General features: G+C 36.4%; 5 protein-coding genes and 1 non-coding gene across 13 annotated transcripts; 3 read left to right on the forward strand and 3 right to left on the reverse strand.

Moving 5' to 3' along the window:
• Positions 1-693: 693 nt before the first annotated feature.
• LOC111798790 (ATP-dependent DNA helicase Q-like SIM) lies at positions 694-8,707 on the forward strand. 5 transcript variants are annotated; one of them, XM_023682119.2, is made up of 16 exons: positions 694-844; positions 1,231-1,783; positions 1,890-2,109; positions 2,199-2,309; positions 2,584-2,773; positions 3,025-3,361; positions 3,534-3,760; positions 4,139-4,195; positions 4,868-4,948; positions 5,178-5,241; positions 5,768-5,867; positions 5,950-6,033; positions 6,157-6,244; positions 6,482-6,589; positions 6,698-6,790; positions 8,207-8,707. In XM_023682119.2, exons 2-16 carry the CDS (start codon positions 1,399-1,401, stop codon positions 8,531-8,533), a joined length of 2,472 nt encoding a protein of 823 aa, XP_023537887.2. In that variant the 5' UTR covers positions 694-844; positions 1,231-1,398; the 3' UTR covers positions 8,534-8,707. The 5 variants fall into 5 exon arrangements, with proteins under 5 accessions (XP_023537887.2, XP_086981938.1, XP_023537890.2 ...); XM_087125812.1 differs by having other exon boundaries at positions 6,482-6,577; XM_023682122.2 differs by having other exon boundaries at positions 699-888; positions 1,184-1,783.
• A 556-nt stretch (positions 8,708-9,263) lies between these two features.
• On the forward strand, positions 9,264-9,334 carry TRNAG-CCC (transfer RNA glycine (anticodon CCC)). The gene has a single exon. It is a non-coding gene; the product is annotated as a tRNA-Gly (tRNA).
• Positions 9,335-10,662: 1,328 nt separating this feature from the next.
• Positions 10,663-15,014, forward strand: DEG14 (Trypsin family protein with PDZ domain-containing protein). 4 transcript variants are annotated; one of them, XM_087125131.1, is made up of 11 exons: positions 10,663-10,793; positions 10,905-11,001; positions 11,218-11,334; positions 11,427-11,594; positions 11,665-11,796; positions 12,146-12,353; positions 12,889-12,970; positions 13,080-13,222; positions 13,912-14,032; positions 14,141-14,233; positions 14,747-15,014. In XM_087125131.1, the coding sequence occupies exons 1-11, from the start codon at positions 10,779-10,781 to the stop codon at positions 14,861-14,863; spliced, it is 1,293 nt and encodes a 430-aa protein (XP_086981257.1). In that variant the 5' UTR covers positions 10,663-10,778; the 3' UTR covers positions 14,864-15,014. The 4 variants fall into 4 exon arrangements, with proteins under 4 accessions (XP_086981257.1, XP_086981256.1, XP_086981258.1 ...); XM_087125130.1 differs by having other exon boundaries at positions 10,670-10,796; XM_087125132.1 differs by lacking the exon at positions 13,080-13,222 and having other exon boundaries at positions 10,670-10,796; positions 12,146-12,343.
• A 1,057-nt stretch (positions 15,015-16,071) lies between these two features.
• LOC147792054 (protein SRC2-like) lies at positions 16,072-16,563 on the reverse strand. Its single transcript, XM_087125593.1, has one exon. The coding sequence runs from the start codon at positions 16,561-16,563 to the stop codon at positions 16,072-16,074; it is 492 nt and encodes a 163-aa protein (XP_086981719.1).
• A 1,276-nt stretch (positions 16,564-17,839) lies between these two features.
• Positions 17,840-18,970, reverse strand: LOC111786137 (protein SRC2-like). Its single transcript, XM_023666478.2, has one exon. The coding sequence runs from the start codon at positions 18,813-18,815 to the stop codon at positions 17,967-17,969; it is 849 nt and encodes a 282-aa protein (XP_023522246.2). The 5' UTR covers positions 18,816-18,970; the 3' UTR covers positions 17,840-17,966.
• A 2,987-nt stretch (positions 18,971-21,957) lies between these two features.
• LOC111798384 (PWWP domain-containing protein 1) lies at positions 21,958-27,011 on the reverse strand. Its single transcript, XM_087125624.1, has 2 exons — positions 25,652-27,011; positions 21,958-24,766 (listed from the first exon to the last, which is right to left on the reverse strand). The coding sequence occupies exons 1-2, from the start codon at positions 26,820-26,822 to the stop codon at positions 22,269-22,271; spliced, it is 3,669 nt and encodes a 1,222-aa protein (XP_086981750.1). The 5' UTR covers positions 26,823-27,011; the 3' UTR covers positions 21,958-22,268.
• Between the last annotated feature and the right edge of the window lie 606 nt (positions 27,012-27,617).

Below are 27,617 nucleotides of genomic sequence, written 5' to 3' on the forward strand. Positions count from 1 at the left end.
TAATTTTCTAAAATTGCACAAATCACCCTCAAACTACATAGTAATTACACCATACGTGATAGTTACCGAATGAATTAAAAAGTTTATAACAAAATCTAAGGACTAATTAATCAATTTAAAAGTTAGAGGGTGTGAGGGTAAATAACAAACTTTATAGGGTGTTGCATGCAATTTCTTTTAACCCGTTTCAAATTAGCCCTACAAAAAATTATAGTTCAATTACAAATTAACCTGTGTTCGAAGCATTTTTTAAATTGATTTCATCGTTGGACGTCAAATTTAGTCATGAAAAAAACACATGACGTTTACGAACTTAAATTTTCATTTGGTCCTTATATTTTGAAATATTACATTTTTAGTCACGCCTTTTGAGTAATTTTTATTTAGTCCCTGCGTTTTAAATAAAAATGTAATATTGCATTATATTATAAACACGATTACCGTTGCCCAGCAACTATGACTCGTCTTCTCGACTTCTATGCCCACTGATATGTTAATAGAGTCATTTGTTTAATTAAAAAAACGTTAAAATTAATTTTTACAATTTTGGAAGTATTTATTAAAAATAGAAACTAATTAAATAAAAGCTAATTTTTAAATTAAAGGATAAAAAAAAATGTTTTGGAAATTAGAATAGAAATAGTAGTCTTAAAACGACGTCGTAAGAAGGATCTGATTTACAAGAGACGTCCAGGTTTAATTTTACCTGATCGGAACGCTTCCAAAATTTTGCCGCTACAAATCTTTTCGCGCGCGACAGTGTAGAACGTTGCTTCAATTTCCGATATCGGGAGGATTTCCGATCAAATCTCTCGCTATAATCCGTCATTCTTCGTTATAATCTGTACGTTGCATCGGATTGTCCTCTGAATCAGCTACTTTTTTTCAGTATGCTCTTAAATCTTTCGATGTTATTGCTAGTTACATTACATTTTACAAGCGTTTGCCTGCGTTCGTTATGTTTGATGATCCTGATTGTTTGTCACGAAAAGAATTAGGTTTATATGTTTTTTTTTTTTTTTTTCAAATTGTTTCAAGATTTTGTCAATAATTCGAGTTTAAAGAAACTGTCGGAAGGCTCAAAGAATGTGAATGTTATAATGATTGAATGGTAATGGTATAACTCTGCTGATTGCACAATTTGATTATGTCCTTACTTGGGCAATGTATTGTTTAATTTCAGTTGTAGATTGCCAATGAAATTTATATTTCTGCTGCTGAGTGTTTCAGATTGAAGTTTACAAGTGCCGGTGAAGTTTGAGTTTGAGTTCTACGCTGGATTTGATAAAGGGAACATGTCGTATAAATTGTGAAACATAGCCTTTCATGTTGCAACTTGATCATACATTATCTACAGCAAAGTAGGGTTGTAGGAGAGAAATCTCGGTAAAACTCACTATGCTTCAGCGAAGCGGAAAAAGAGCTCAGTCTTTGTTGGTTCCAATGCGACAGTCTAGCATTCTGGATCACTTTTCTCTAACCAATAGGGGTAAACGTAGTAAGACTGAAGCTGAACCAGTTCTTCCAATTTTCGAACCAGAAGTGTCCCATTATCCCGTGGAAGATACTCAGGAGCATCGAATATGTGACCTTCAAGCTGAATCAGATTCTTATCTGGTTGATTGGTCACAAGAACCAGATACCCTGTTGGATTGGGAGAAGAAGTTGAATAGGCTCCTGAAAAAGCATTTTGGCTATCCGTTCTTGAAAAAGTTCCAAAAGGAAGCTCTGGAAGCATGGTTAAACAACCAAGATTGTCTAGTTCTTGCTGCAACAGGATCTGGTATGACCTTGCTCGTTAGGTTCTCATTCCACTTTTACGTGCTTGAAATGTTAGTATTGCACTGGATGGAAGATAATCTCTTTTGCACTTTTTCATATTCTTTCAGGGAAATCTATCTGTTTTCAGCTCCCAGCTTTATTAACAGGCAAGGTGGTGGTTGTTATTTCGCCATTGATAAGCTTGATGCACGATCAATGCTTAAAACTTGCAAAGCATGGGGTTTCTGCCTGCTTTCTTGGGTCTGGGCAACCTGACAGTTCTGTGGAAAAGAAAGCAATGGGAGGGGCATATAGCATTATCTATGTTTGCCCAGAAACAGTTTTAAGGTAATTTTCACATAAAAATCAATGACCAATGTTGAAGAAATATTTTTTCTTTAGCAAATGTAATGAAAGATTAAATTTATGTTTTGCAGGTTGATTCAACCACTTCAAAAGCTAGCTGAAACTCGTGGAATTGCATTGTTTGCAATTGATGAAGTACACTGTGTTTCTAAATGGGGCCATGACTTCCGGCCAGACTACAGGTTCTCTTTTTCCTGAACTAGACAACTGGTTTATTTCCATTCCTCGTGTTTTCATCCATTTTGATCCCCTGTGGATTGTGTTTATCTTGCATCCACAAATAAGTTTTAATTGCATAATGTGTTTTGGGTCCGTTTTATTACCAACTTTTCAGTAAAAAGATTCCAAAATGATGCCCAAATTTAGAATAGTTTTCAATTTATGCCCCATTGCTTTTTAACATACAACTTTCTTAGCTTTTTTAAACTTACTATCATCATCACTTTGAAATTTCAGGCGTTTGTCTATTCTGCGAGAGAATTTCAGCTCTTCAACCCTAAAATTTTTGAGATTTGACGTGCCTTTGATGGCATTGACTGCAACTGCCACAGTTCAAGTTCGAGAAGACATTTTAAAGTCATTATGTATGTCAAAGGAAACAAAGATTATTCTAACTTCATTTTTCAGGCCAAATCTTCGCTTCTCCGTGAGTATTGCACTTCATTTTCAAAAATTTAAATTTTATCACTCATTCACCAGTTCATCTTAGCCCCTTTAATTTTTCTCCCAAGTAGAGGAAACTTGGATTTCCCATTCAAATTTGTCCATTTATTTTCTTTTAGCGATTACTATCTTACTGCTGTTTGTTTCTGCTTTGTTTAGTTTATATCACGAAATACAAACTATAATTCCTGTTTTCATTTCCAAATCCTATTTTTTTATTTCCTTTCTTTTCAGGTAAAACATAGTAAAACAACTTCACCATCCTCTTATAGGAAGGACTTCAGCGATCTTATAGACATGTATGCTGGAAATAGAAGATCTGGCAACAAGAAACAAACTATAATCTCTCACAAATTAGACAGTGTATTACATTGCTCAACTGACAATATTTTACGTGAGGCAGACAGAAAGTCTCCAGATGATGTGGAGGAGAGTGATGATTCTGACTCAGATAGAGATGATATAGATTCTGAAGAAGAATGTTTGCCAACCTCCTCATCAGGAAGGACAATGTCTGTTGAATACTTGGAAAACGAGGTTGATGTCTTTCAGAGTGTAGATGATTGGGATGGTACAGACATTACTGTATAAACTCTTGCCATTATACTGTATCTGAATTTTAGAAGCCCGTGACAATGAGTAATTGTGTAATGTATGGGCTTCAAAACAAGCATGAAAGGGCTTAATTTCTTACATGGTTATTTTTTTAGTTGTAATTATTATTATTTTTGAAAATTATGCAGTTGCATGTGGTGAGTTCTGCGGACAATTGCTTTGTGAGGACAGGGATGTCGATGCATCGTTGGAGGAGATTGATGTGCTGGATAAAGCAGAAGAAAGACTAAAAAGTTGTCGAGAGACTCTAGAACAAGGGCCAACTATTGTATACGTTCCTACTAGAAAAGAAACTTTGAGTATCTCAAAGTTTCTTTGTCAATCTGGTGTCAAGGCGGCTGCATACAATGCATCGGTACGTTCCCTATATACGGTGCCAAACTTGTGCTTATATCTGTCAAGTTTGTCGCATACTAATTTGTGACCCCCACTGTCCATTATATGTCCTGTGATCCCTTTGCATATAAAATTTATCAATTAAAAGTTTCTATGTTTTAGTTTTGTTTCTATTGTAGACTTTCATCCTTTTCATTTGAGACCATGTCAGGCTTGAAAGTGTTTTAGGCGCCATCTTTCCATGAGTTAATTTTCCATGCATCGCTAGCTGTTCATTTTTATGTGTGGCATCGTACTCCATTGCCCTTAGTTCTTGCCTAGAATTTATTATGGATGAATAATATTCTCTTACGAGCTATCGAAATAAAACTAAATGTGCTTTTCTATTTCTTTCCAGCTTCCAAAATCCCATTTAAGGACGGTTCACAAGGATTTTCACGATAACAATGTTGAGGTTTGTTTAATATAGGAACTTTCTTCTTTTTTTCCTTTTTTAAATTTCCTTCTCTACCTTTCTTTAACTCCCCAATTTTGTTTACATTTCCCCCTGTCATAGGCAAGTAAGCCGTTAGATTTCTACCTACCAATTTAAACATATGAATAGCGTTTAAGCAGAACATTTTTTCTTACTGCTATGTGCGGGTTACAACCGTTTTTCAAAGTGATATGCAGGTTTCAGTTAGCTTCTTCTGATACGAATATAGTTGACAATACAGTGTTCGAACCCTTTTGTACTTTTCTCTCAAGTATTATCAGTCATGCATGACATGGCCAACTCTGCAAAATCTAATGCACCCAATCTCGTGGGGAGAGACAGAGAGATCTTTGGATCGAGCTTCTTAGTTCTTAGTGATAAACCAATCATTTATAATTCTTCAATGTCAGCAATTACCGCCAAAACTGGAGCTTATATAAATTTCTTCTTTGGATTTGACATTATTTATGATTAAGTGAAGTGTACACTTTTTTTAACCTTAATAATTTCAAATTTTGAACAATCTTTAGCCACAGCTTGCCATCGTTCATAACTTAAAAAATTAATTACATCCACAAGGTTTTTTATTATTTTATTATTTTTATGTTTTTCTAAATCTTTATTATTATTGACAGCTTCATTATTCTTCAGGTTGTAGTTGCAACAATAGCATTTGGAATGGGGATTGACAAGTCAAATGTACGGAGAATTATTCACTATGGTTGGCCTCAGGTGATAATTCAAATTACAAATTTACTAGATATAATAGATCTTTCTTAGTGCGGTCATTTTTGTGTCTAAGAAGCGAAAAACTTCTGCAATCAGTTTGTTTGTACGGATTTGTCTTAATTGTGGTCTGCTTTGCTCAATTTCTGTATGCATTTTAATGTGTCTTTTCTATTGTTTATATCAATTCCAGCTGTTACCTTCCGAAATTCTTTAACCACTGCTTTGGTTTCAGAGTTTGGAAGCTTATTATCAAGAAGCTGGTCGTGCTGGAAGGGATGGGAAATTGGCAGATTGTAGTAAGTTCATTAATAGTTCTTTGAAAGGACACATAGTTTTAATACTAAAGTAACGAATAATTGGCCTCTATTTATTGACTCAAATTTTTGGGATTGGTAGTTCTACTATCATGGTATTAGAGTGGAAGGATTTCAAGGATCCCAAGTAAAAATATATATATATATATATATATATATATATATATATATATATATCCTTGTACTATCCGATATCAATATTCATAGTTCATTCTCATTTATCAAAGTAAAATTTGATCCCCCATGAAAAGGGACATTGAGAACAGTATAAAGTTGCATGAAAACTGTTGTGGCCTCTTAAGAATTCCATTTTTCATTACTTGTTAGTTTCATTTTAGGACTTCTTTTTAATATATTTGATTTCATCTCGCTGCTGTTTGTTGATAATTACAGCCTATGGCGATGGATTTTTCAAATATTGTGCTATTCGTAACTATGTAATAGTTAGAATTTAAACTATTCCATGTTAACCTGGAAATTTTTCTACATCTCCAACCTCTGTAAACAGTTCTATTTGCAAACCTGACAAGAATACCATCTCTTTTGCCGAATCGAAGAAGTGAAGAACAAACTAATCAAGCATATAGAATGCTGTCTGATTGCTTCAGGTATGTACTTCTCTTTGCAGTTTTACTTCCACCCCACAAGCGGTATTTGATCAAAGTGGTTCTACTTTTCACATTCACACAGGTATGGGATGAACACTACAAACTGTCGGGCACAGAAACTGGTGGAATACTTTGGCGAGACTTTTGATCACAAGAAGTGTTTCATGTATGTAACATTTGGTACATTATCGTTACTGAAATAAGCCACTGTAATTTATATACATCACATAGAGATCAACTTGACCAGACTTCATTTCTCCCACACTCATTGATGGAATTTCTTTTGTAGGTGTGATGTTTGTGTGAAAGGACCTCCAAATATGCAGAATTTGAAGGAGGAAGCAAATATATTAATGCAGGTCATTGCTGCTCATCATGTAAGTATTTTGATGATATATATTTATTTTTATTAAGCCTGTTGTGTGCAGATTATAGTTTTATCCGACTCTTTTTCCCCAGCTCTACGTATGTACACAGTCCTGAAACTCACGGTTCACAATTTAATGTTTTATTTTCGTGTTTGAGAAGTTCCATACGAGATATTCGATGATTTCAAAATCTCATATTGTTTCTAAATATCATCATAATAAGCTAATGTTTAATTTCATGTACAGCAATATTTACTTGAAGGATTGTACGATGATTTCACATACGGTGATGTCAAACAGAGATTCAGGGAGAAGCCAAGTTTGAGGTTGTTTGTCAGTAAAGTAAGAGAGCAGGTGATGCTTACTCTTTTTGGATTTATGTTTGTTTGCTTAATGTTGTAACTGTTCTAGAAGATTCCAAGTTAAGACCATTTTGATTATTTACATTCCATGGGAATGCAGTCTATGAAATTCGCGGCAACTGATATGCTCTGGTGGCGAGGTCTTACAAGAATTTTGGAAGCTAAAGGTTACTTGAAAGAAGGAGATAACAGGGTATGTAATCGGCAATTATAATTAACTTTTAACTTTTTTCTTCCTTGGAATGATTCTCGTCTTGTGCTTTAAATACCTGCATCCTTATGCATCAAACAGTTTTTACTAGATTCACTTGTTCTATAACTTTCATACTTATTCTATTTTAGTCCTCGAACTTCTTTAAATTTTGCATAAAAAACCTTTTTTAGTCATGGACTCATTTGTTTTCCTTTTTGTAGAGTTTTTAACATGAACAAATTTACATTTAATAGGTTGTGTTGAGTAATAGTAAGTATTAGTACAAATTTTTAGATAAAATTTAGAGATTAATACAGAATTTGAAAGTTTAAGAACTAAATGAAGACATTTGAAAGTCATATGGACTATTTCATGGGCAAGTATGATTAAAACAACGAATTAAAAAATTTGGTTAGAAAGGAATCAATAAATTTAGGGAATATCGTGAGTAGATGTAACTAAATATTTAGCATCTTTTTGGTGTCTTTTGTTTTTTTTTTTGGTAATTATTCTTTACATGATAGTTGATAGACCTCGGCTCCATGCCACTAAAGTCGTCTATGCTTAAAGAGAAGGAAAAAAGGAAGGATTGGATGGACCATTGGATTCGGATAGTTGTACTTTTTGAGAGACTTGGTATTATTCTTCTTTAAGGCCTTTGTAGTGAGGAGAGTATCTTTTGCTTTTTGTCTGAGTAGCTCTTAGCTCTTATTGGGCATTTTGGAGGGGGGGGAGCTCCCGAACCTCCCTAAACGCTTCCCTCCCTCGTGTCTGCTAACTAGCCACATTACTAAGAACCTAGGAACAACTGATTTTGAGCCACAACTATTTCTTATAGTTGGCAAGGTTTTTTCGGGGACTGGCCCACTTCCTATTACTCAACGAAGGCTTCCCATTGTCTGGTTCTTTCTGGAATGTGGGATCGTTTTAGATCCTACCTTAATAGTCCACTCCCAACCTTTACTCGGTCGTCGGGCTAAATTTGAACTACAGTGGCTGAAATCCGAATCTGGGTCCTGGGCTGGCTGCATTGGGGAGGGGTAGAAGCAATGGATCGAGTGTTGGATTCAATTTCTTCTCGTCCTGGGGATCTCTCCTAGTCTTGATCTAGCCGGTCTCCTCGGAATGATCTCAAGCTACTTACTCCCTTTCCTCTTCGAGTCGAGCTACTTCCTCTCGCTGCTTGCTCCCTCTCCTCTTCGAGTCAAGCTACTTCCCCTCACTGCTTCATTCCTCTCCATGAATTCATTTGTTTAGGGCGAGGCATTCCCAAATTACACACATAATTTGAGCTCTATTAATAATTTCCTTTATTGATTTATTATTATTATTATTATTGGCTAATATTATATGGACTTCTTTTCTACTTTTTCTCTACTACTCTCATTCCCATTCTGAGCATGACTTCTTCTGCAGAACCATGTTCAGATAAAATTCCCTGAGCCAACCAAGCTGGGATTGGAGTTTCTATCCAGAAATGACCAAATATTCAATGTTTGCCCTGAAGCAGACATGCTCCTCTCAATGGCCAAACCCAAATCCTTCTCATCCTTCTCAGAATGGGGCAGAGGCTGGGCAGATCCTGCCATACGACGAGAACGTCTAAAACGTCGGAGACACTTCGTCGACGGGTCACGAGAGCCACGGCCACGAAAGTGGAGAAAAAGGAAATCAAGAAAACATAACTCTGATACGAAAACCGTTCGAGGTAGATTAACTGCTAAACTGTCAGTCAAGAAGTGATCAATCAATGTCGGAATAATGGTTCTTGAATGTTAATGTTAATCAACTTGTAAGTTTGGTGTTTGGTGATTAAATTTTGAAAGTAGGTTGTGTCTATTTAGTTTTTTAATTTTAAAAAATGTCTAACAAAATTTTGAACTTTTAATCCTCGGTCCAATAAGCCTTTGAATGTTTAATGGTTCAGATTTACTCACACAAAAATGATGAATATTTAGGGTTCTTTTAGTCATAATATTCAATTTTATATTTGATGGACTAGTTATCGATTTTACTCGTTTATCTTGATTTATATAATAATGAATCCAACTCGCACACTTTCAATACATATTTTGAAAAGTTATACTTCAATTTATTTTTAAGAATTGGATCTTGAAATACATGTCCATTTTATACAAACTTTGTATAAGAATAAACAATAAAAAAATAATTATATTGGTATATAAAATAATTATATTATATTAAAAATAATCATAAATTCGAATGGTTCGGTTCAACCCAAATTAATTTAGAAAAATTCATTAACCGCTCAACCCGTTTTTATTTATATGAACCTTAATGTATAAATACGGTAGGTTGATTGAGGTTAGAACATAGGTATTTTTAACAATATAATTATAAAACGAGGTTAAATTTTAGGAAAAGAAGATATAATTAAATAAGTTAATTCTTGAAAGAATTAAATAAATAATATTGATTTATTTTAAACTATAAACATAAGTTGACATCAACAGCGCATCTAGTGTAGTGGTATCATAGTACCCTCCCACGGTACTGACCGGGGTTCGATTCCCCGGATGCGCATTCTTTATCACAATAAGCCTAATTTTTTCCTTACCATCTATTAAATATTCTATAATTGTTTATTTTAATATTAAGTTTCAAATATAAAAATTATTTCTATATATGATTTTTCTTTATTTTGTCTTCTATTTGATGCTACTATGTTCTAATTCTATGGTATGGTAAAATTTTAAAACCAATTTTTTAAAAAAAAAAAGAAAAAAAGAAAAAGAAATTTGGTTAAAAATTCAAGGGATATTTGATTCGTGTTTCACAATTGAAATCTGAGCGTTTGTGTTAGGGAGTGCTATATTTTAACATCTTAGACTCAAACAATTGCGTCGAGAACATATTGTTTTGAATAATGTAAATTGAAAATTGTGTTTGATCTGCAGTGTTATGAATCTTACAATCACGTAGTTTTCCTTGACCAATGTTGTTTATGTTTTTTTTACTGTATCGTGACAATGTCATAATGATGAGTTTGCATATAAAAATACGGTTAATGTTGACGAGGAAGGTCATGACTGTCTACCTAAAACACACAAGACTATCTACCAAAGACACACATGGGTCTGAAGTTGCACCTAAAGCCACGTTCGAAAATAAGAGGGTCATTACTGTCTATCTAAGGCACATGTTCAGTACTAGTACTTCTATTCAACCGTAGAAGTCAATGAATGAATGAAATTTCAAGGTATCGAGTCATAGACCAACCGAATCTCAATTATAACTAAACTATTGTCCATATCCATTTAAGGCGGATACACCGAAGTTTCCCATACAACTGTGTGCACCGTAACGAATCCATTTTATCCTTCTCTTCAAGTTAAACACGATCCTCTCTAATTGTGTGGATATTCCATGCATCTCTATGTGAACACACATCAATAGGGTCCCCGAGCACTCCTCTTATTGCTTACTCATTCTTTTGTTCCATTCATCTAATTGTCTCTTAAGCTAATTTTTTTAAAAAAATTAACAATAAATTTAAATTTATATGATATTTTAGTAATTTTAGTAGAAAGTATAAAAACATATTTTATTTAATTTATTTGAACCAAACTCATTTTAATGGGTGTGAGATCGCACTAAATTGATGGGCCCATGGGCCAAGTATTCAAATTGGGTCAACTAAATTATCGGGCCTATGGGCCGAGTATTCAAATTGGGTCAACTAAATTGTTGGGCCTATGGGCCGAGTATTCAAATTGGGTCGACTAAATTGTGTGGGCCTATGGGCCGAGTATTCAACTTGGGTCGACTGAATTATTCGGCCCATGGGCCGAGTAGTCAAATTGGGTCAACTAAATTGTTGGGCCTATGGGCTGAGTATTCAAATTGGACCGAATACTGTTTGTCTCCTCGTCGGCGTTAACCGGAATTTAAGGGTTCAGGCGGCGATTTGGAAAACAAGTTTCGGACAAACAACTACGAGGGAATTTCCGAGCAAAAGACAACGCCAATGATCCCGCTTCTTGTTGTATTTAGTTGAATCACTCTTCAATCCTCAATCGATCTCAGTTTTTTTTGTTCTTTTTAATTGTTCTTTTTTTGTATTATTGTTTATTGATGAATCTGATTTTTGCAGAGAAAGGTTGCGAGCTCACGCAATACGCTCGGACGGATCGCCGCAATTGCTGCTGCTGGTTCTTGTATCTGGTATGCCGGAAGTAAATTAGATTCGGGTGAGTTTTTGAGCTCTTTTAATGGCTTTCAAGATATTGATGAATGAAAATGAATACTCAGGAGAGTTTTTTTGCTGTATGTCTGATGAATCGAAAACGTAGATGAATGTAAATTCTGTACTGGTCAATATCTTGAGAATTTTCTATTCATTGGTCTACACACTGCCATTCTTTCAGCTTACTTTTGCCAGTCTTTTGTATGTTTCTTCATTGAAGGATCCTCTGTAGTGTTGTCAATTCCTGCTGCTTTGAGTGAGCCACTGTTTCTTCCATGGCAGACCGCACACGGCTTCACGATTCATCCTTCGGGTGCATTTGATCACCAGAAATTGGGTCTGTCTGTTTGTTTATTACTTTCTTGATTGTAGGCAAGTTTTTTTATACATAGATTCTGTTTCAACTGGAGGTCTTGTGTGAAATTGTAGGTCTTTCATTTTGTTCTTCAAGAGTCAGTCCTGCTCCACCATCTGGTGTGGAGAAGGAAAAGCCTGGAGATACGCAGAAGCCTTGTCCAAGATGTTTGGATAGAGATACAATTGCAAATGCTGCAGCAGATGTTGGCCCTGCTGTTGTAAATATTTCTGTTTCACATGGTATTGGTAATTGTTTTGTTATTTTTTCTGTGAGTTCTGTGAAAAAAGTTGTAAGGGATTGTTTTCTTAGGTATTTATGGAATTGCTACTGCTAAAAGCATGGGATCCGGAACAATTATTGACAAGGATGGTACTATTTTAACATGTGCCCATGTCGTGACGGATTTTCATGGTCCACGAGCTGCATCCAAAGGAAAGGCAAGTAGATATATCAGCCTAGTTTTTAACGCATATGTATTGTGTGTGTACAACACATGTTGGAACAGGAACCCTCTTAACAAACTAATGTGTCCCTTTCTTAGATTTATGTTGATGCGTTGTTTGCAATTATGTGTTTGATACTTCTTTTCCAATGGCAAATATCTTTCTTGCTGTTCAAGCTATTAATATGCTACGAATGTTCTTATACAGCTCTTTTCAAGTTTCATATTTGGTCCATAGTTTCCAGTTTTTAAGATTGCTTTTGAGATGTCAAGATCTATTAGTTGGTTTAAATGTCCCTTCCATTATTTATTTATTTGTTTATTTCATGCGTGGAATGGCACAGGTAGAGGTTACTTTACAAGATGGTCGGACATTTGAAGGGACAGTAATGAATGCTGATTTTCACTCTGATATTGCCATTGTGAAAATCAATTCTAAAAGCCCTCTTCCCATGGCAAAGCTTGGTTCTTCAAGCAAGCTCCGACCAGGGGATTGGGTTGTAGCAATTGGGTGTCCACTTTCGCTTCAGAATACTGTCACAGCTGGTATAGTAAGGTGGTCAATTATAGGAAGTTTCTCTGTCCTTGATGTTTCCATGGAAGAGATAGGAACATATAATTCCTTCATATTTTTGATACTGAAGAGATGAATGATACAAAGTCTTTTCCTCAATTACTTACTTTAAGTGTTATCTATAGTTGTTGACTAAGAGGCACGAATACAGACATTTGACATGGTTAGATATGATATAGACACGGTGCCATGTCATACTTTTAAAAATCTAGGACTTGAAACGACAAGTAGTAAACAATATTTTTTCTAAAAATGTCATTTTTATATAAGAATTTTGTTTTGAAGTCGATATGTTTATGCATTTATGTTTGATGTATTTCACGTATCAGGCATTTCTATTTTTATCTATTTAGTATGCTCGAACAAGTGTCCTATATGTGCCTAATAGATGTTTGGTCCTTATTCACTTTATACCACAAGTGTTTAACACATGCATTTGTACTACCAAACATGCAATACATGTTTAAGAAGTGTCCTTGCTTAGCATTAACTACTTTTCGTCTTTGATTCAATTCAGTTGTGTTGACCGTAAGAGTAGTGATTTGGGTCTTGGTGGAATGCGAAGGGAATATCTACAAACAGATTGTGCAATTAACGTGGTATGTATCTCATTTTTTACCCATCTCCCTTTGCAATATCGAACGTGCTTCATTGTTGTTAAAATGAATACGAAACACTGGCATTCTGTAATCAGTATTTGTCATGTAGGGAAATTCTGGGGGTCCTCTTGTTAATGTGGATGGAGAAGTTATTGGTGTAAATATTATGAAAGTGGATGATGCTGTTGGATTAAGTTTCGCTGTACCAATTGATTCAGTCTCCAAAATTACAGAGCAATTCAAGAAAAGAGGGTATTGTAACACATCTAGAGACTAATATTGTTTTACTAGTGAATTGAATTGAATATACTCCATTTGTAACAACCCATGCCCACCACTAGCAGATATTGTCCTCTTTGGGCTTTCCCTTTCGGGCTTCCCCTCAAGGTTTTAAAACGCGTCTGCTAGGGGAAGGTCTCCACACCCTTATAAATGGTGGTTTGTTCTCCTCTCCAACCAATGTGGGACATCACAATCCACCCCCCTTCGGGGCCCAGTGTCCTCGCTGGCACTCTTTCCTTCCTCCAATCGATGTGGGACCGCCCCCAAATCTACCCCCCTTTGTGGCCCAGCGTCCTTACTGGCACACTGCCTCATGTCTACCCCCTTCGGGGAACAGCGAGAAGGCTGGCACATCGTCCGGTGTCTGGCTTTGATACCATTTGTAACAATCCAGACCCACCGCTAGCAGATATGGTCCTCTTTGGGCTTTCCCTTTCGGGCTTCCCCTCAAGGCTTTAAAACGCGTATGCTACGGGAAGGTTCCCACACCCTTATACATGGTGGTTTGTTCTCCTCCCCAACCAACGTGGGACATCACACCATTCATGTGTAAAATAGATTTATTTCACCATTGGTTTTATTTTGCATTCAAGGGTTGAATGAAATGGCTTCATTTTTATTTTCCAATGATGGTTATAATACAAAGTGTGATGATGCAGGAGAGTTATTCGGCCTTGGCTTGGATTGAAAATGATCGATCTCAATGAAATGATAATCGAACAACTTAAAGAAAGAGATGCATCTTTTCCAGACGTTACTAAAGGGGTTCTTGTAGCTATGGTAATAATAATACCTTTTTGCATTACATTCTTCCTTTTCTATCTTTTTCTTCTTATTTTATGCATTAAATTTGGCATGAGCGAAAAGATTTAGCAAATACTTCAATAGGTAACTCCTGGATCCCCTGCTGGTCGTGCTGGGTTCCGTCCTGGTGATGTCGTCATCGAGTTCGATAAGCAACCTGTTGCCAGTATCCAAGAGGTATTTGGATCTACTTTTAGTCCTTAATTCTTACCAATGGTTATCTTGTGAATTCTTTGGATAGAAAAGTTCATTCTTGCTTGAATCCTAATGTTTGGAAATAAAAACCACTTCTAGAGTTCTTAGAATTGTACTCTTAAATTTGAGCATATACCTCAAAATTATGTGCTTAGATTCATTGGATTGCAACTATTTCTAATATTCGAGGGAAAAAACTCCCAAACTTGGTGATTTTTTTATAATTTTTTTGCAATTTCTTGTTATTACATGGTGTGTAAATTTCTGTTTTCGAGTAACCTTCTCTACTGTTGCGAGACTAGGGATCGTTTTTCCCCCCTCAACAGGAGTCCACTCCTGTCGAGGTGGGGAAGGGGAGGGCACGCGGGGAGTGTTCTCCGTCGTCTAAATAAGGATGGGGCAGGGAATGTCGTTGTCGTTGTCATTGTCATTGTCATTGTCGTCTTTATCACCCTAGGCAAGGATTATGTATCTGACAGTTCGAGTTTTTGGCAGATCATTGAAATTATGGGAGATAGAGTTGGGATTCCATTGAAGGCAGTTGTGAAACGATCTCTTAATAGCATCATCACTTTGACTGTTCTTCCTGAGGAGTCCAATCCAGATATGTGATACTATACACTCACTACACAATCAATTCAATTCTTTCATATTTCCCATCATTTGGTTATATAGCTTAGGGTTAGAACTCGATACCTTAACCTTCTCGTGTAAAGTTGTATAGGATGTTTAAGTTTAGTTTATGAACTTTTAAGCTTGACTATTTGGTCGTTGAACTTGAATTTGACTAGAAATAGTCGTAGTTTTAAACTTTTTTTTTTCATTTAAATTTTTTATTTTAAGAAAGACCAAAAAATGTGAGAAATTTTGGAGATCGAAAAATGAAAAAAGACTTTCTTAGTTAGAATCTTGCCTAGGGAAGTAACTGCGTTTTAGATGTATACATAGGTAAAGCCGTGTGCAATGAAAAAAATGCAAGCACGGTTTGGGGAGAGATTTTTTTTTACTTAGTTTTTAAAAAAGTAAGTTATCTACTCAATCGGACTAGTTTCGGGTTCGAGTCTCGGGCAACCCATATTAATGATAATATTGAACTAATTTATTATATCGAAATAATATATCAAGTCTAATTCGATTTTGTAACGAATGATGAAAAAGTATTAAAAAAAAGCAAGAGAAAAAGAGATGAAAATAATAATTTTTTTTTCTGTAAAAAATATTAATGTTATTTTTAAAATTCATGGTTACTTTAATTATATTAAATTTTAGGCTATTTTTAAATTATGTTTAAATTATTTTTAATATTTATCTATTTGTCGAAGAAATTAGTATAAAAATTTGTTATACACTAATTTATCTAGATATCATAATAATAATTAAATTTGATGTTTTTATTTAGAATAATAAAATTAAAATTTTTAAATAATTCACTCAATTTTAAATTTTAAATAAGTCTTATTATACGTAAAATCATAATTTCAAAAAATTATTAAAAGAAGTAGATTTGATGTGACTTATAATTTTATATTTAATTTTATATATAAGAAAAAAATAATTATAGTAAAATGGAAAAGAACAAATGAATTGGTTGAATGAATTTTTAGTGACGTTGATACCAACTCTCGAAAATTGTCTTCGTAGAAATTTTTTATAAAACCGTCCTTCATTCAGATATTCACGATCTCAACCGTTCTAAATAGGATGAAACTTTCATATCGACTAATTTAGAGAATGATCATGCGTTTATAATCAAGGAATACTATCAAACATGTTATATAAATATGACCGGTTTTCTATCTAAACAAATGGAGAGTTCAATTTTAACGATCCCAAGCAGACAGTGGAGCAACTATGCTGTTACCGTCACTCCCTGCGGTGGCAGGGTATGTCCGGCTAAAGTAATACGAAAAATACACAAAACCACGACGGCCGCCAGATTGCGAAAGCAACCACGATGAACAGTAATTTTCATCCATCACATTCTTGTTACCATCAAAAAGATTCTTCAACGGAACCAAAGCTTCCGCAATGTGTTCGTCTCCTCCGAACATTCGTTTTCGCCTCAGTTGAATCCTCAGAGTTAGGGCATTTTCCTGTAGCTTCGATTCCTTCAAATAAAACTTCATCGGACAATTCCACACTGGATATTCACCGAAGTACTTCGCAAGCGGCGTTTCTTGATTGGCCAGCGAGGACCCAGTGATGGAAACCGCCGCATAGACTTTGGATTTGTGGAAGAAATTGACGAAACTTAGAACTCCTTCGATTCCTTCGACTAAGGTAACGTTTACTTTGAATGCTCTATAATCCATGGTCAGCGTTTGAGTTGAATGATTTTTTTTATAATTAGAGTGAAATTGAGAAAAGTGAATTTTGAAGATTTTAATTTTTAAATTTAGGTTGTTTTGAAATTGTGTTCGTATCTTTTAATTTATCATTATATTTTATATTTTATCTTTAAACTTTTTATTAATTTTAATTTAATTCTCAATTTTCTTTATAAAAGATGGGGAATATAATTAAAGGAAGGTAACTCATTAAATCTAATTTATTTTTTTGATATAAAATATATATAAAGTTTTATTGTTAAAAATTTAGATAATTTGATTATTTTTAAAGATTTACAATTTTATTTTTAAACAGATTTTTTTTGGTAGGAAATTAACTATTTAAATAAATATTTTTTTTAATAACCAATTGAAAATTAATAAATATTATAAAAAGGTTAACTGTTTTTTTTTTTAAAATTGTTTTATTTTTGTCATTTGAATTCTTTTGTATAGATATGTATTATTTTCGATAATTATTAATTTATTAATTCAAAAAAACTAATTAAATTTAAAAATCTAGTTATCTTTATCCACCAATAAAAATCTACGACAATTTATGATATTGTCTGCTTTGAATCGTAAACTCTCACCATACGATATTGTTGGTTATCCGTATGATATTGTTAGTTAAAAAAACGTCTCACACCAAGTGAGACTTTCGTCCAATACCTCCCCTCGAACAAAGTACGTTTTCTCTTAATTGAGGCTCGACTACTTTTCTTTTGGAGTTTTAATCATTTTTTACTATGCATTCGAGGAGCCTCGATTCTTTTTTTTTTTCTTCTTTTGGAGCCATTTGTTCGACATTCATCCAACACCTCCCCTCGAACAAAGTACGCCTCCTCTTAATTGATGCTCGACTCCTTTTCTTTTGGAGTTTTAGTCATGTTTTACTATGCTTTGGAGGAGCCTCGACCTTTTTTTTTTTCTTTTTCTTTTTTTGGAGTCCTTTGTTCTGTATTTGAGAATTTTATTGACGTAGCTAAGTTTAGGACATAACTATGATACCACGTTGTTAGATGAACAGACTCTCCACATATGATATTGTCCATAAGGGTATGATATTGTCCTTGAGCATAAACTCTTTTGGCTTTGGGGTTCCAAAAGGCCTCACACCAATGGAGAGAGTATTCCTTGACTATAAAAACTTATGATCATTCCCTAAATTCACCCATCTCCGTTCTATAATCATAAGCTTGAAGAAAACGGGGTAAGAGTAAGGGTAAGAGTTGGAGGAGAAGGGGGGAGGAGAAGCAGATGCTTAGAAATCAAAGCTATCATCAAAACAAAAGTGAAAATTCAAACAACTGGTGATCATTTCTACTAGAAAACACTCCAAATTTATTATAAGCTTGAAGAAAATGAAGAGGAGAAGGAGCAGAGTCTTAGAAATCAAAGCCATCACCAAAACCAGCATCAGCCGAATCACCTATATCTGAAATCATATCACCGATCAACAAACCTCCAACCAGACCAGCTCCGGCTCCCAAAGCCATGCCGCCAATACCGCTCTTCTGCGGCTTATGTTGTTGTTGAACCGGCGGATATCCGTATCCTGACTGCGGCGGGTAACCGCCGTACGCATATCCAGCCTGTGGAGCCGGTGGATATCCGTACCCTTGCGGTGGAGGAGGTGGATATCCGTACCCTTGCGGTGGAGGCGGATACGCATAAGCGCTCCCTGCTGGAGGCGGATAAGCACCTCCGGCCGGATATCCAGAACTAGATCCAGCATAACCTTGGGGATATCCCGCTACTGCCTCGCCGGTTTTCATCACCGGCGGAGGCGGCGGTGCCTGAACAGTGTATTTTTCCCCAAATTTATACGAAAATTCGACGTTACCTTTTTCCTTTCCGCTAGCCGTCCTAACGCCAAAACTGACCGTTCTCTCGGAGTTTCCTTCATCTCCTTTGGCACATTCATCGAGCAATTGCTTAATCGGAACAATAACCTTCCCGATCTTCTTATCACCTAAACTCCGTTCGGAAACGAGTTTGATCTTCAAATTGAGCCGATTACTCTGTGCAGCAGCCTCATCGATTGTGAACTTCATAGCAAAATTCCAGTGAGGATCCGAGCCTCCGTCATTAGCCACGGGAGTCTTCTGCTTCAATTTCCCGCGCGGATCACCAGAGATCGAAACGACGGCGTAGACATCCATCGTTGAGAAGAGATTGACATTCTTTAGGCCTTTGGCATTCTTGATGTTGATATCTAACGATCTACACTCCATGGATGAAGAATCAGAAGAATCAGAAGAATCAGAAGAAGAAGAAGACGAATTCAATCGAATTCAAAGGAAATCAAAAGCAATTTTCAGGATTCAGAGATGTTCTGAAGACGAAATGAAATCGAAACTTGAAGCTTATGAGTGAATCGTTCGAACCATTCGATTATATATATATATAGGGATTTAGGGGTAAGGAATTTTTTTAACGTAAATTCTAAGCCTCTCTTTTATTGGGATTCCGATTCCGATTCCAATTCCTTTATTTATTTTTCTTTTATTAAAATAAATAAATAAATAAATTACGCGTTTTCTTTTATTTATTATTCATTTTATCCTTTTTTTCGCCTTTTTATGCTATTTTTTAATTACCAAAATAAAACATTTTCCAATTTTTTAGAAGCAAAAATTATTGATTATATAAAAAAAATAATTTAGGGTTCAAATCATTTAATAATCCAAACAATTTAGATGGCATTCAGTTCGGTTGGCCGATTGGGTGTTTTTGGTTGGTTCAGTTGACCAAAACCGAATATGGTTAATCTTTCACAATTACGGGTGGCTCACCACAACGTCACACACTCACAAGGTTCATCCCACACGTCTGAAGGCACCTGGCTTCACCCTACTTGACATGTTTCATCATCATACCAGCCATCAACCATCTTCAAGCTAGCCCAAGTTAGAAGGTAACATCGCAACATTTCATGCTCAACGAGGCCCGTGTCGCACGTCCAAAGGCACCCGACACATCGCGCATGGTTGAAAAGCCTGTGGCGCAAAGCTACCGTGCGCTGGATTATGACTGAACGCCTCTAAGTTAGAATCTGTATATTTAGGGTTCAAATCATTTAATAATCCAAACAATTTAGACTGTCTTTTAGAATCAACCATTCAGTTCGGTTGGTCGATCGGGAGTTTTTGGTCGGTGCAATTGACTAAAACCGAATATAGTTAATCTTTCACAATTACGGGTAGCTCACCAGAACGTTACACACTCACGAGGTTCATGCCACACGTCCGAAGGCACCTAGCTTCACCCTACTTGGCATGTTTCATCATCGTACTAGCCATCAACCATCTTCAAGCTAGCCCAAGTTAGAAGGTAACATCGCAACATTTCATGCTCAACGAGGCCCGTGTCGCACGTCCAAAGGCACCCGACACATCGTGCATGGTTGAAAAACCTATGGCGTAAAGCTACCGTGCGCTAGATTATGACTAAACGCATTCTAAGTCAGAATCAGTGTGTAAATACCAAAAAACCGATACAACTTGGACTTCGACTCCGGAACGTTTGATATTTTAATTTTATGGGATTTTATTTATTAATGTAAATTACAGATAAATAATTAATTTTAAAATCATTAAAAAAAAATTAAATAATCCAACTCAAGATGGTTTTTTTTTCCTACTAAATATGGAAATAAAATTAAACTAATTAAAATATTAGAAAAAATAGAAAGTTATAAAATGAAACTTGTAATTAAATTTTAAATAAAAATAAAAATAAAATAAATATTATGTATTATATTATTATTATTATTATTATTAATTTCAATTGGTGGGTTGAAAATTAATGAATATAAAAAAAATGATGGATGGTTAAGATGATTCTAAAGCAACTAATAATTAAATATTATTTTATTTTTAAATTCAAAATTTTAAAAATATATATTTTAAAAAATATATATTATTTTTAAATTTTGCTTAAACGCGTCCAATGCGTGGGAGCGTGCGTGAGACCTGACGCGTTTGAAAGCGCTTTTTTCGGAGCAAAATAAAATAATAATAATAATTAAAAAAAAAACGGCAGTATTTTAATATTTTTTAATAAAGACAAAGAAAAAATAAAATAAAATTTAAATTTAAATTTTGTGTATTCTAATTTGGTAATTGTTTTTAGGATAAGGCTATTAGAATGAAATTAAAAATTTATGAATTTATATAATATAAATTAGAAATTTATAAATTTGTGAGGGATTATGGTTAGATGATCGAGTCTTGAATCAATTTGGTTCGGTTTGAAGTAGGTCAAGACCAATTTGTCTCAATTTGGGTTCGATGGGCTTGACCCATTTGGTCAGCATTGACCCATCTGGTCGATCATTGCTTGGCCTCGTTCCTTTGATCTGATCCAGGGACGTTTATAACAATCGAGTGTAATTTATATCCATTATTGATAGAGTTGACTTATTTTTTTTCTTCCTTTCTTTGTGGAAATTTGGGACATGACAAAAGTCTACCGTTTTGGCACAACTTTTCTTTACACCGATTTTACTGATTTAGAGACTATTAAACAGTAACTTTGTTTTTTAATATAACAAATACGAAGTATGAAAATTTAAATCTCTTATCTACATGCAAAAAAAATATATATCAATTACTATCGAGTTGTATTAGTGAAACTTTATAAAAATCATTTCTTTTTAATATTTTATTAAAAAAAATATATTTCGTCCCAATTTCTCTAATATAATTTTCACCTTTTAAAAGGCATATGAATTCTCACCGACCTTCAAAAATAAAATTTAACTTTTTAAATTTTAATTATCGCGCCCAATATATATCATAATCATTATATTCAAATTTGGCATAGACCAAAGCACCGGGAGAGGGGAGGTTTGAATGAGTGACTTGCCCGTAAGTCTTGACCGGAGAGAGGGAAGGTTTGAATGAGTAACTTCCCCATAAGCCCTGACAAGAGAGGGAGGAGGGTTGAATGAGTGACTTCCCCGTAAGCCCTAACCGGAGAGAGGGGAGGTTTGAATGAGTGACTTCCCCATAAGCCTGACTGGAGAGAGAGAAGGTTTGAATGAGCGACTTCTCCGTAAGCCCTGACAGGAGAGAGAGGAGGTTTGAATGAGTGACTTCCCCGTAAGCCCTGACGGGAGAGGGGAAAGGATTTAAATGAGTGACTTCCCCGTAAGCCCTCGAGACAAGGCGAAAAGGAAGAGATGCTCTAACTTTCTTTGGCCTTGAACTTGCTCCCGGAAGACTTGGTTTTTATTTTAAAATAAATTAATACCATTGAAAAAAAAGATTACTTTAATAAATCTTGATTTAGGACTAAAATGATATTTTAACGTTAAAAAAAAAAAAGAAAAAAAAGAGAGAGAGAGAGAGAGAGAACAATTTACATCAGAAATTCTGGAAAATAAGATAAGATAAAGAAAGAAAGGAATTGAGCAATTGACCAAAATATAATACCAATAGCAATATCAGTACACATTATGGTATCAACATCAAAACCCATCACCATCTTTGGAGTGCCCAACTATCCCATCCCTTTTCATTCACTTTAGGAGAAGCTAGCTATGCATTCCGCTCTCGAACAAGTCTCGGTCCCAACTGAACCGTACTCATTTTTATCTCTTCCCCCGTTTCGGGAATGGCGGTATTAGCCACGGGACACCTAAAGTTCTTGTCCTTGGAGATATTGTGCAAGTTTTGTTGTTGTCAAAGAGGGTGGTATGGCACATAGCCTAACAAGCCTGTGACATTGGTGACCACATCGCTGCACCTTGATAAAAGGCTCAGCAGCTGCTGGGAAATGTCGGTGGTCGGGGTCGGGGGAGTGGTGGTGGTGGTGGGCGGTGGTGCCATGGTGGGTGTGTGGTGGTGGAGGTGGTGGTGGTGGTGGGGGTTGTGGTGGTTGAGTGCATTTCTAGGTTGTGGCATTTCCGAGTGTTGTTGATGCATAATATTTGTAGGAATTGGGAGGGGAGGAGGTGTAGAAACGACCTTTTGAAAGAAGTTACTATTAATATCCATTGCAACAGAAGGAGATGTTCCACCATCTGCGAAATTAGCATTCATGATGTTGTTTCTATTACTTTCGTCGCCGTCCAACATGAACTTCACTCGGGTCGTTCCTTTGCTGCTGCTGCTGCTGCTGCCGACCGTGCCGATACTCGGTACACCGGATTCGTCGCCTGATGACTTTTTCAGGCAGGATTTGAGCTGAACTGTTGGGAGTGGTAGAAGGGGTGGTTGATGTACCACTGGGGTCGATGATGCTCGTCCTGGTAGGACGACCATTGGATCCTTCATCCTGGGAGCTTCGATAGGATTGTCGTCTGTTGTTGCACTTCCCTTCTCGGATTCGGGTGTTTCGGTTACAGGAGTTCCTACTTCTCGAAGTTGGTACTTTACGTTGACATTCCCGAATAAGGACTTGTTTCCCATTGCATACTTGTAGGCTGCTTGAGCATCTGGTTTGTAGAGGAAAACGACACGACATGTTGATGTTTTCCAGAAGATACGGAGACCTGATTGGTCGATTGGCCCGAATCGACCGAGCCTGGCCTTTAGCTCGTTCATGGATGGAAGTGATGTTTCGGGAGGGAACTTCATAACCAACATGGTTGGATCGACTTTCCTTACTGAAGGAGGCACCAACTTCTTCGCAGAATCTCGCTTGACCGTCTTGATTGTCGTCGTCGGTACTACAGAATCTCTGGTTTCTCGTTTCTGGCTATCGGCAAGTTTCTGGGTAGCCTTTTTCTCTGATGCCAACGATTTCAAATCACTCATTTTCTTTAACTTCTTGGCTGCAATTTCCTCTAGACGATCAGATGGAACACGTTTTCGCCCCGCTTTTGTTCGATCATCGTGTCTAAGTAAGGGTTTAACTGAGTGATCTCTAATGTTCTCACTTAAATTATCAGTTCCAAGGCTAGCATCTGGAGATTTAACTGCACGAAGATCAGCGGACTCGGCCTCAGATGATGGCGACGAAATCAAACTTTTCTGATAAACGAGTGACCGAAACCGCAGGAAGAACTTCTGAACGATCACTTGGCAATTCCTTTCAACCCCATGGAAAGGATCCAGAGCAAAGGCTTGCAAATCATTTAACAGTTGGGGCACATCGAACTCATTGCTCCCTCGGCCAAACCCAGGCAACCCGCTAGCGTGTGATATCGAATTAGTTGATGCAGTGCTTTTTTTCTCATATGTCGACCAGAAATCCTCTCTGGAACCCAAACCAACCTGATTGGATCTTTCTGCAACTTTTCCGACTAGGTTCCCAGCCTTCTTCGATGCCATCAGTTTCTGTACATGCTCGGAACCCATTTCTGCACCTATGTCTCGCTTCTTTTTCTTTTTCTTTTTCACCCCCATAATCGGAGTGCCCGTGGAGCTCATGTCTTCGGCTGGCCGTTTCAGGACCTTTGGCTTCAAGACTCCGCCAACCGAACTATTGACATCAGCAAACTTCGCACCAGCTGACGAAGGTTCAGCATTAACGTGGCTGTCCAAATTTCTATCTGATGCGCGGTCACCTTCAAGACTCACTGAATTACTAAGCTCAAGTTGTTGAGGAGTTCCAGAAGATTTCAACATATTTTCTGTACCTGCATATCGAACTTCACGTAACGCATCTGATTGGTCACGAAGAGGCTCGGTATCCACCAACATTCTCCGAACAGCCCTCTCATCTGCTATATCAGAGAAGACTTCATTCCTAAAACCAACATCTTCACTAGGTGCCATTGTCTCCTTCGGTTCCTCTAGAGGAATCGTTCCCTTATCAGAAGATGCCTCGATGCTCGTAGAAAGTCCTTGGCTAGTAAGATTGGTGCTCAAGGCCATCCTACCTATCTCAGCTTCATTGCTGGGTAAACTCAGACTAGAAGTTTCGGTATCCGTACCAAATGCAGTGTGGTCACTTTTGACCTGTATTTGAGGCTTGACAGGAACAGTTGGAGTCCTCTTCAGCAGAACATAATCTTCGGCAACCCCAGTTTTGGCGGATTCTGTGACGAGAGACGAGGGAACGGGAGAAGTTGCCTGCTCCTGGTTAGCCCCAAAGTCAATCAAGTTACTTGGTTCGTCTCGACGTTTGAGTAGGTACCTGTCTTTCTTAGATTGGTCCTTTAACTTCATAGGCTTTATCGCACTCTTCCCAGCCCCCAAAGCTTCTGCAATCACTAGGGGGCCACTCAAAGGAGCTGTTGAAAGCAAATCCATCAGATTCAAAAATAATAATATAACACACAACATTTCCTAGAACATAAGAAATTAATCTCGATTTAAGCCGTTCGAGCAAGTTATGCAAGTTAAATCTTCATTCGGATGACAATTAAATAGCATAAACTTAGAACCAAATCGATATACAGAATATCATAGCATCGAACAACTGGAATCGACCACAAATCGACATACGTATAATTTAGTCCGAAGACGGATAGTACGGATCTCCCTGCTACAATTCACATACAAACACATGCTAATGATACAAAATCAAGAAATAACCACAAAATCACTTGACATTGTTCTAAGAAAGGTTTGTTTTTAGACCGAAATTCACAACTGCAGAAAAACACGTTGGTGAAAATGCCAAAAAGAAGTTGAAGTTTACAAATTCGGGAACTCGGGAACGTGAAGTGGACCAGTTTGATCATTTACGAGGCTCGTTAAAATTGACCGGTTGAGTAAAAAAGAAATGCATCAAGAGTTCAAATGAAAGATTGCATACAGTGATGGTGGTGAGTTAGAGAATGATACTCATCAGTTGATAAACAAATGGAAGTTACATTCAGAGTACACAATTTACAAAAACGCACGACCACGCTTCCAGCATTAATACTCAACAGGTCCTTGGGTGTTCAGACCATCCAAGATCTGTCGAGTGAGTATCGTCCCCGTGCATAATTGTATGCGCACAGATTCCTTTTCAAATACTAGAACAGAAAATGGCAGGAATGTAAATCAAGAAACCATGATAAGCACAGAACTCCATTTATCTCGACATGCCTGAAAAAAGTAACATAATTTCTTCCAAGCTGAAAACTACTGAAAACAAGTAAGAACCTATGAATCCTGTAACTGAGTACCTCGAGCTGGTTCTCTATGCTGATCCAATGAAGCAACCGAGCTGCGAGGGGGACGTCCAGGCCCAGATGGTGGACCAAATGCCTGAGCATATGTCTCATCAAACTCTTCATAAACCGCTCTTCGATAACCGAAGACTGTAGCCTTATTGTTCACAAAGTTAATGCTTCTATGATCACCACCTCGCGGAGTCAACGCCAATTGCTTGATAAACGAGAGAGTTTCACTGGGTTTAAAACTATCTCTCGCCCTCCTAATCTGATTCCAAGAGTAAACACCTCCTACCTCAAAATCTGGAACATCAACAGCGAAGTATCCCGGCACATTCGTCTGCCTAAAATTGTAACGATTCCTACATTTGCAGGCTAGACCAAGACCCCGTCTCCGACTCGCTTCATCGACTGCCTCTTCCACAGCCTTCAAAAAGGTCCTTGAAGTTGTCTGTCTAGATTTCTCATAATAGTTCGGCTCGAACGGGATTAGCTCAGCAGGGTCAAACCAGCCATAACTGCTATCACCAAAAAATGCCACCAAAACATATCCATCTCTCCTGGTGCGTCGCACAGAAGGAGAAGCCAAAGAATCGCTAAAAATATGCCCAGGCCACCATGGATGAGACTTGACCTTTCCCCACACCATATCCCCGACCTCAAACCCATAGCTCATCGCCCTCGAAGTTGCCGCCGCAACCATTGCACCACTACTCTCATTCGCAACATAATCATCAAACTCAGACATTAAGAACTTATACTGAGATAAATTAGACTTTCGATCGTTCTGTGCATCCAAATGACCAACTGAACCATCAAATCGATCAGTTTTCGAGATTTTAACATCAACAAGAGAGCTCGAGAACTTCATATCCATACCTGGGCCTCCACCTTCGCCATCCGAACTAACCAAAAACCCCACCTCCTCCGACGGGAAAACCCTAAACTCCGCAGATCTACCATTTCCCAACATCTTCGCATCGAACTCGCTCCCCGGAGCTCCAGGATCCAGCTCCATTAAGGAAACCCTAGCTTCCTTAACAACTCTGGAATCAGAAACTTGATCATCGTGGCTCGAACTATCAGCGGCGTGCTCGAGATCTATTTCCTCCGCCCGTGACTCTTCCAGGCCATCATCTGATTTCTTCTCGAATTCAAAATCCTTATTCATCACCGAAATCATTTGAGATGAGGTGAAATCATATCCTAAACCCTACTACACGATGCAAAGAACGAAATCAGCCAAATTTCAGTGAGAAATGAGACGAACCAGAGCTGAATATTCTTGTAGAAAGTGTCTAATTTCGGGCAAATCTAAAACCCTAGAAAGAGTTCGTGTTTCCACCGCAAAAAAAATAATTTGAGAGTAACGAAGCTAACAAAACGACAAAATCATGATCCTTTTATATTTTTAATTTAATGAATTTCCTCCGAATTTTGAATATAATAATTATCAATTTCTTTTATTTATATAATATAATTTGAGACAGATTTTCACTACACATAAATTATTATAAATTTTAAATTAAGTAATTTAAATAAGTACATTATTTTTTTATAACAAAAATTCATCAAAATTAATAAAATTAACGTTGAAATTAAATTATTATATTAGATATATTATTTAATAAAATTGTTACAATAATTTTTTTTTAATTTTCAAATGTATATTTTAAAATTTACACGAACAGTTGTAACGGTCTATTTTAAAATAAGTAAAATTATATATAGTTTTAATGTAAATCAACATTATTATTATTATAATTCTTATAATTTTGAAGATTATTATATTTTATATTTTAAATCCATTTAATTTTATCATTTATAATATATTTTAAATATATAATATTTTACTACCAACAAAAAAAAATTTAATTGGCTAGTTTATAATATATTATACTAATTAATTTAAAATAAAATAATTATAAATGGGTTTCAAGTTCTTTTTTATATTGCAAATTTCTCAATTTTAATATAA

This window comes from Cucurbita pepo, chromosome 7, assembly GCF_057944985.1.
Source record: "Cucurbita pepo subsp. pepo isolate OVF chromosome 7, ASM5794498v1, whole genome shotgun sequence".
Lineage (NCBI taxonomy): Eukaryota > Viridiplantae > Streptophyta > Magnoliopsida > Cucurbitales > Cucurbitaceae > Cucurbita > Cucurbita pepo.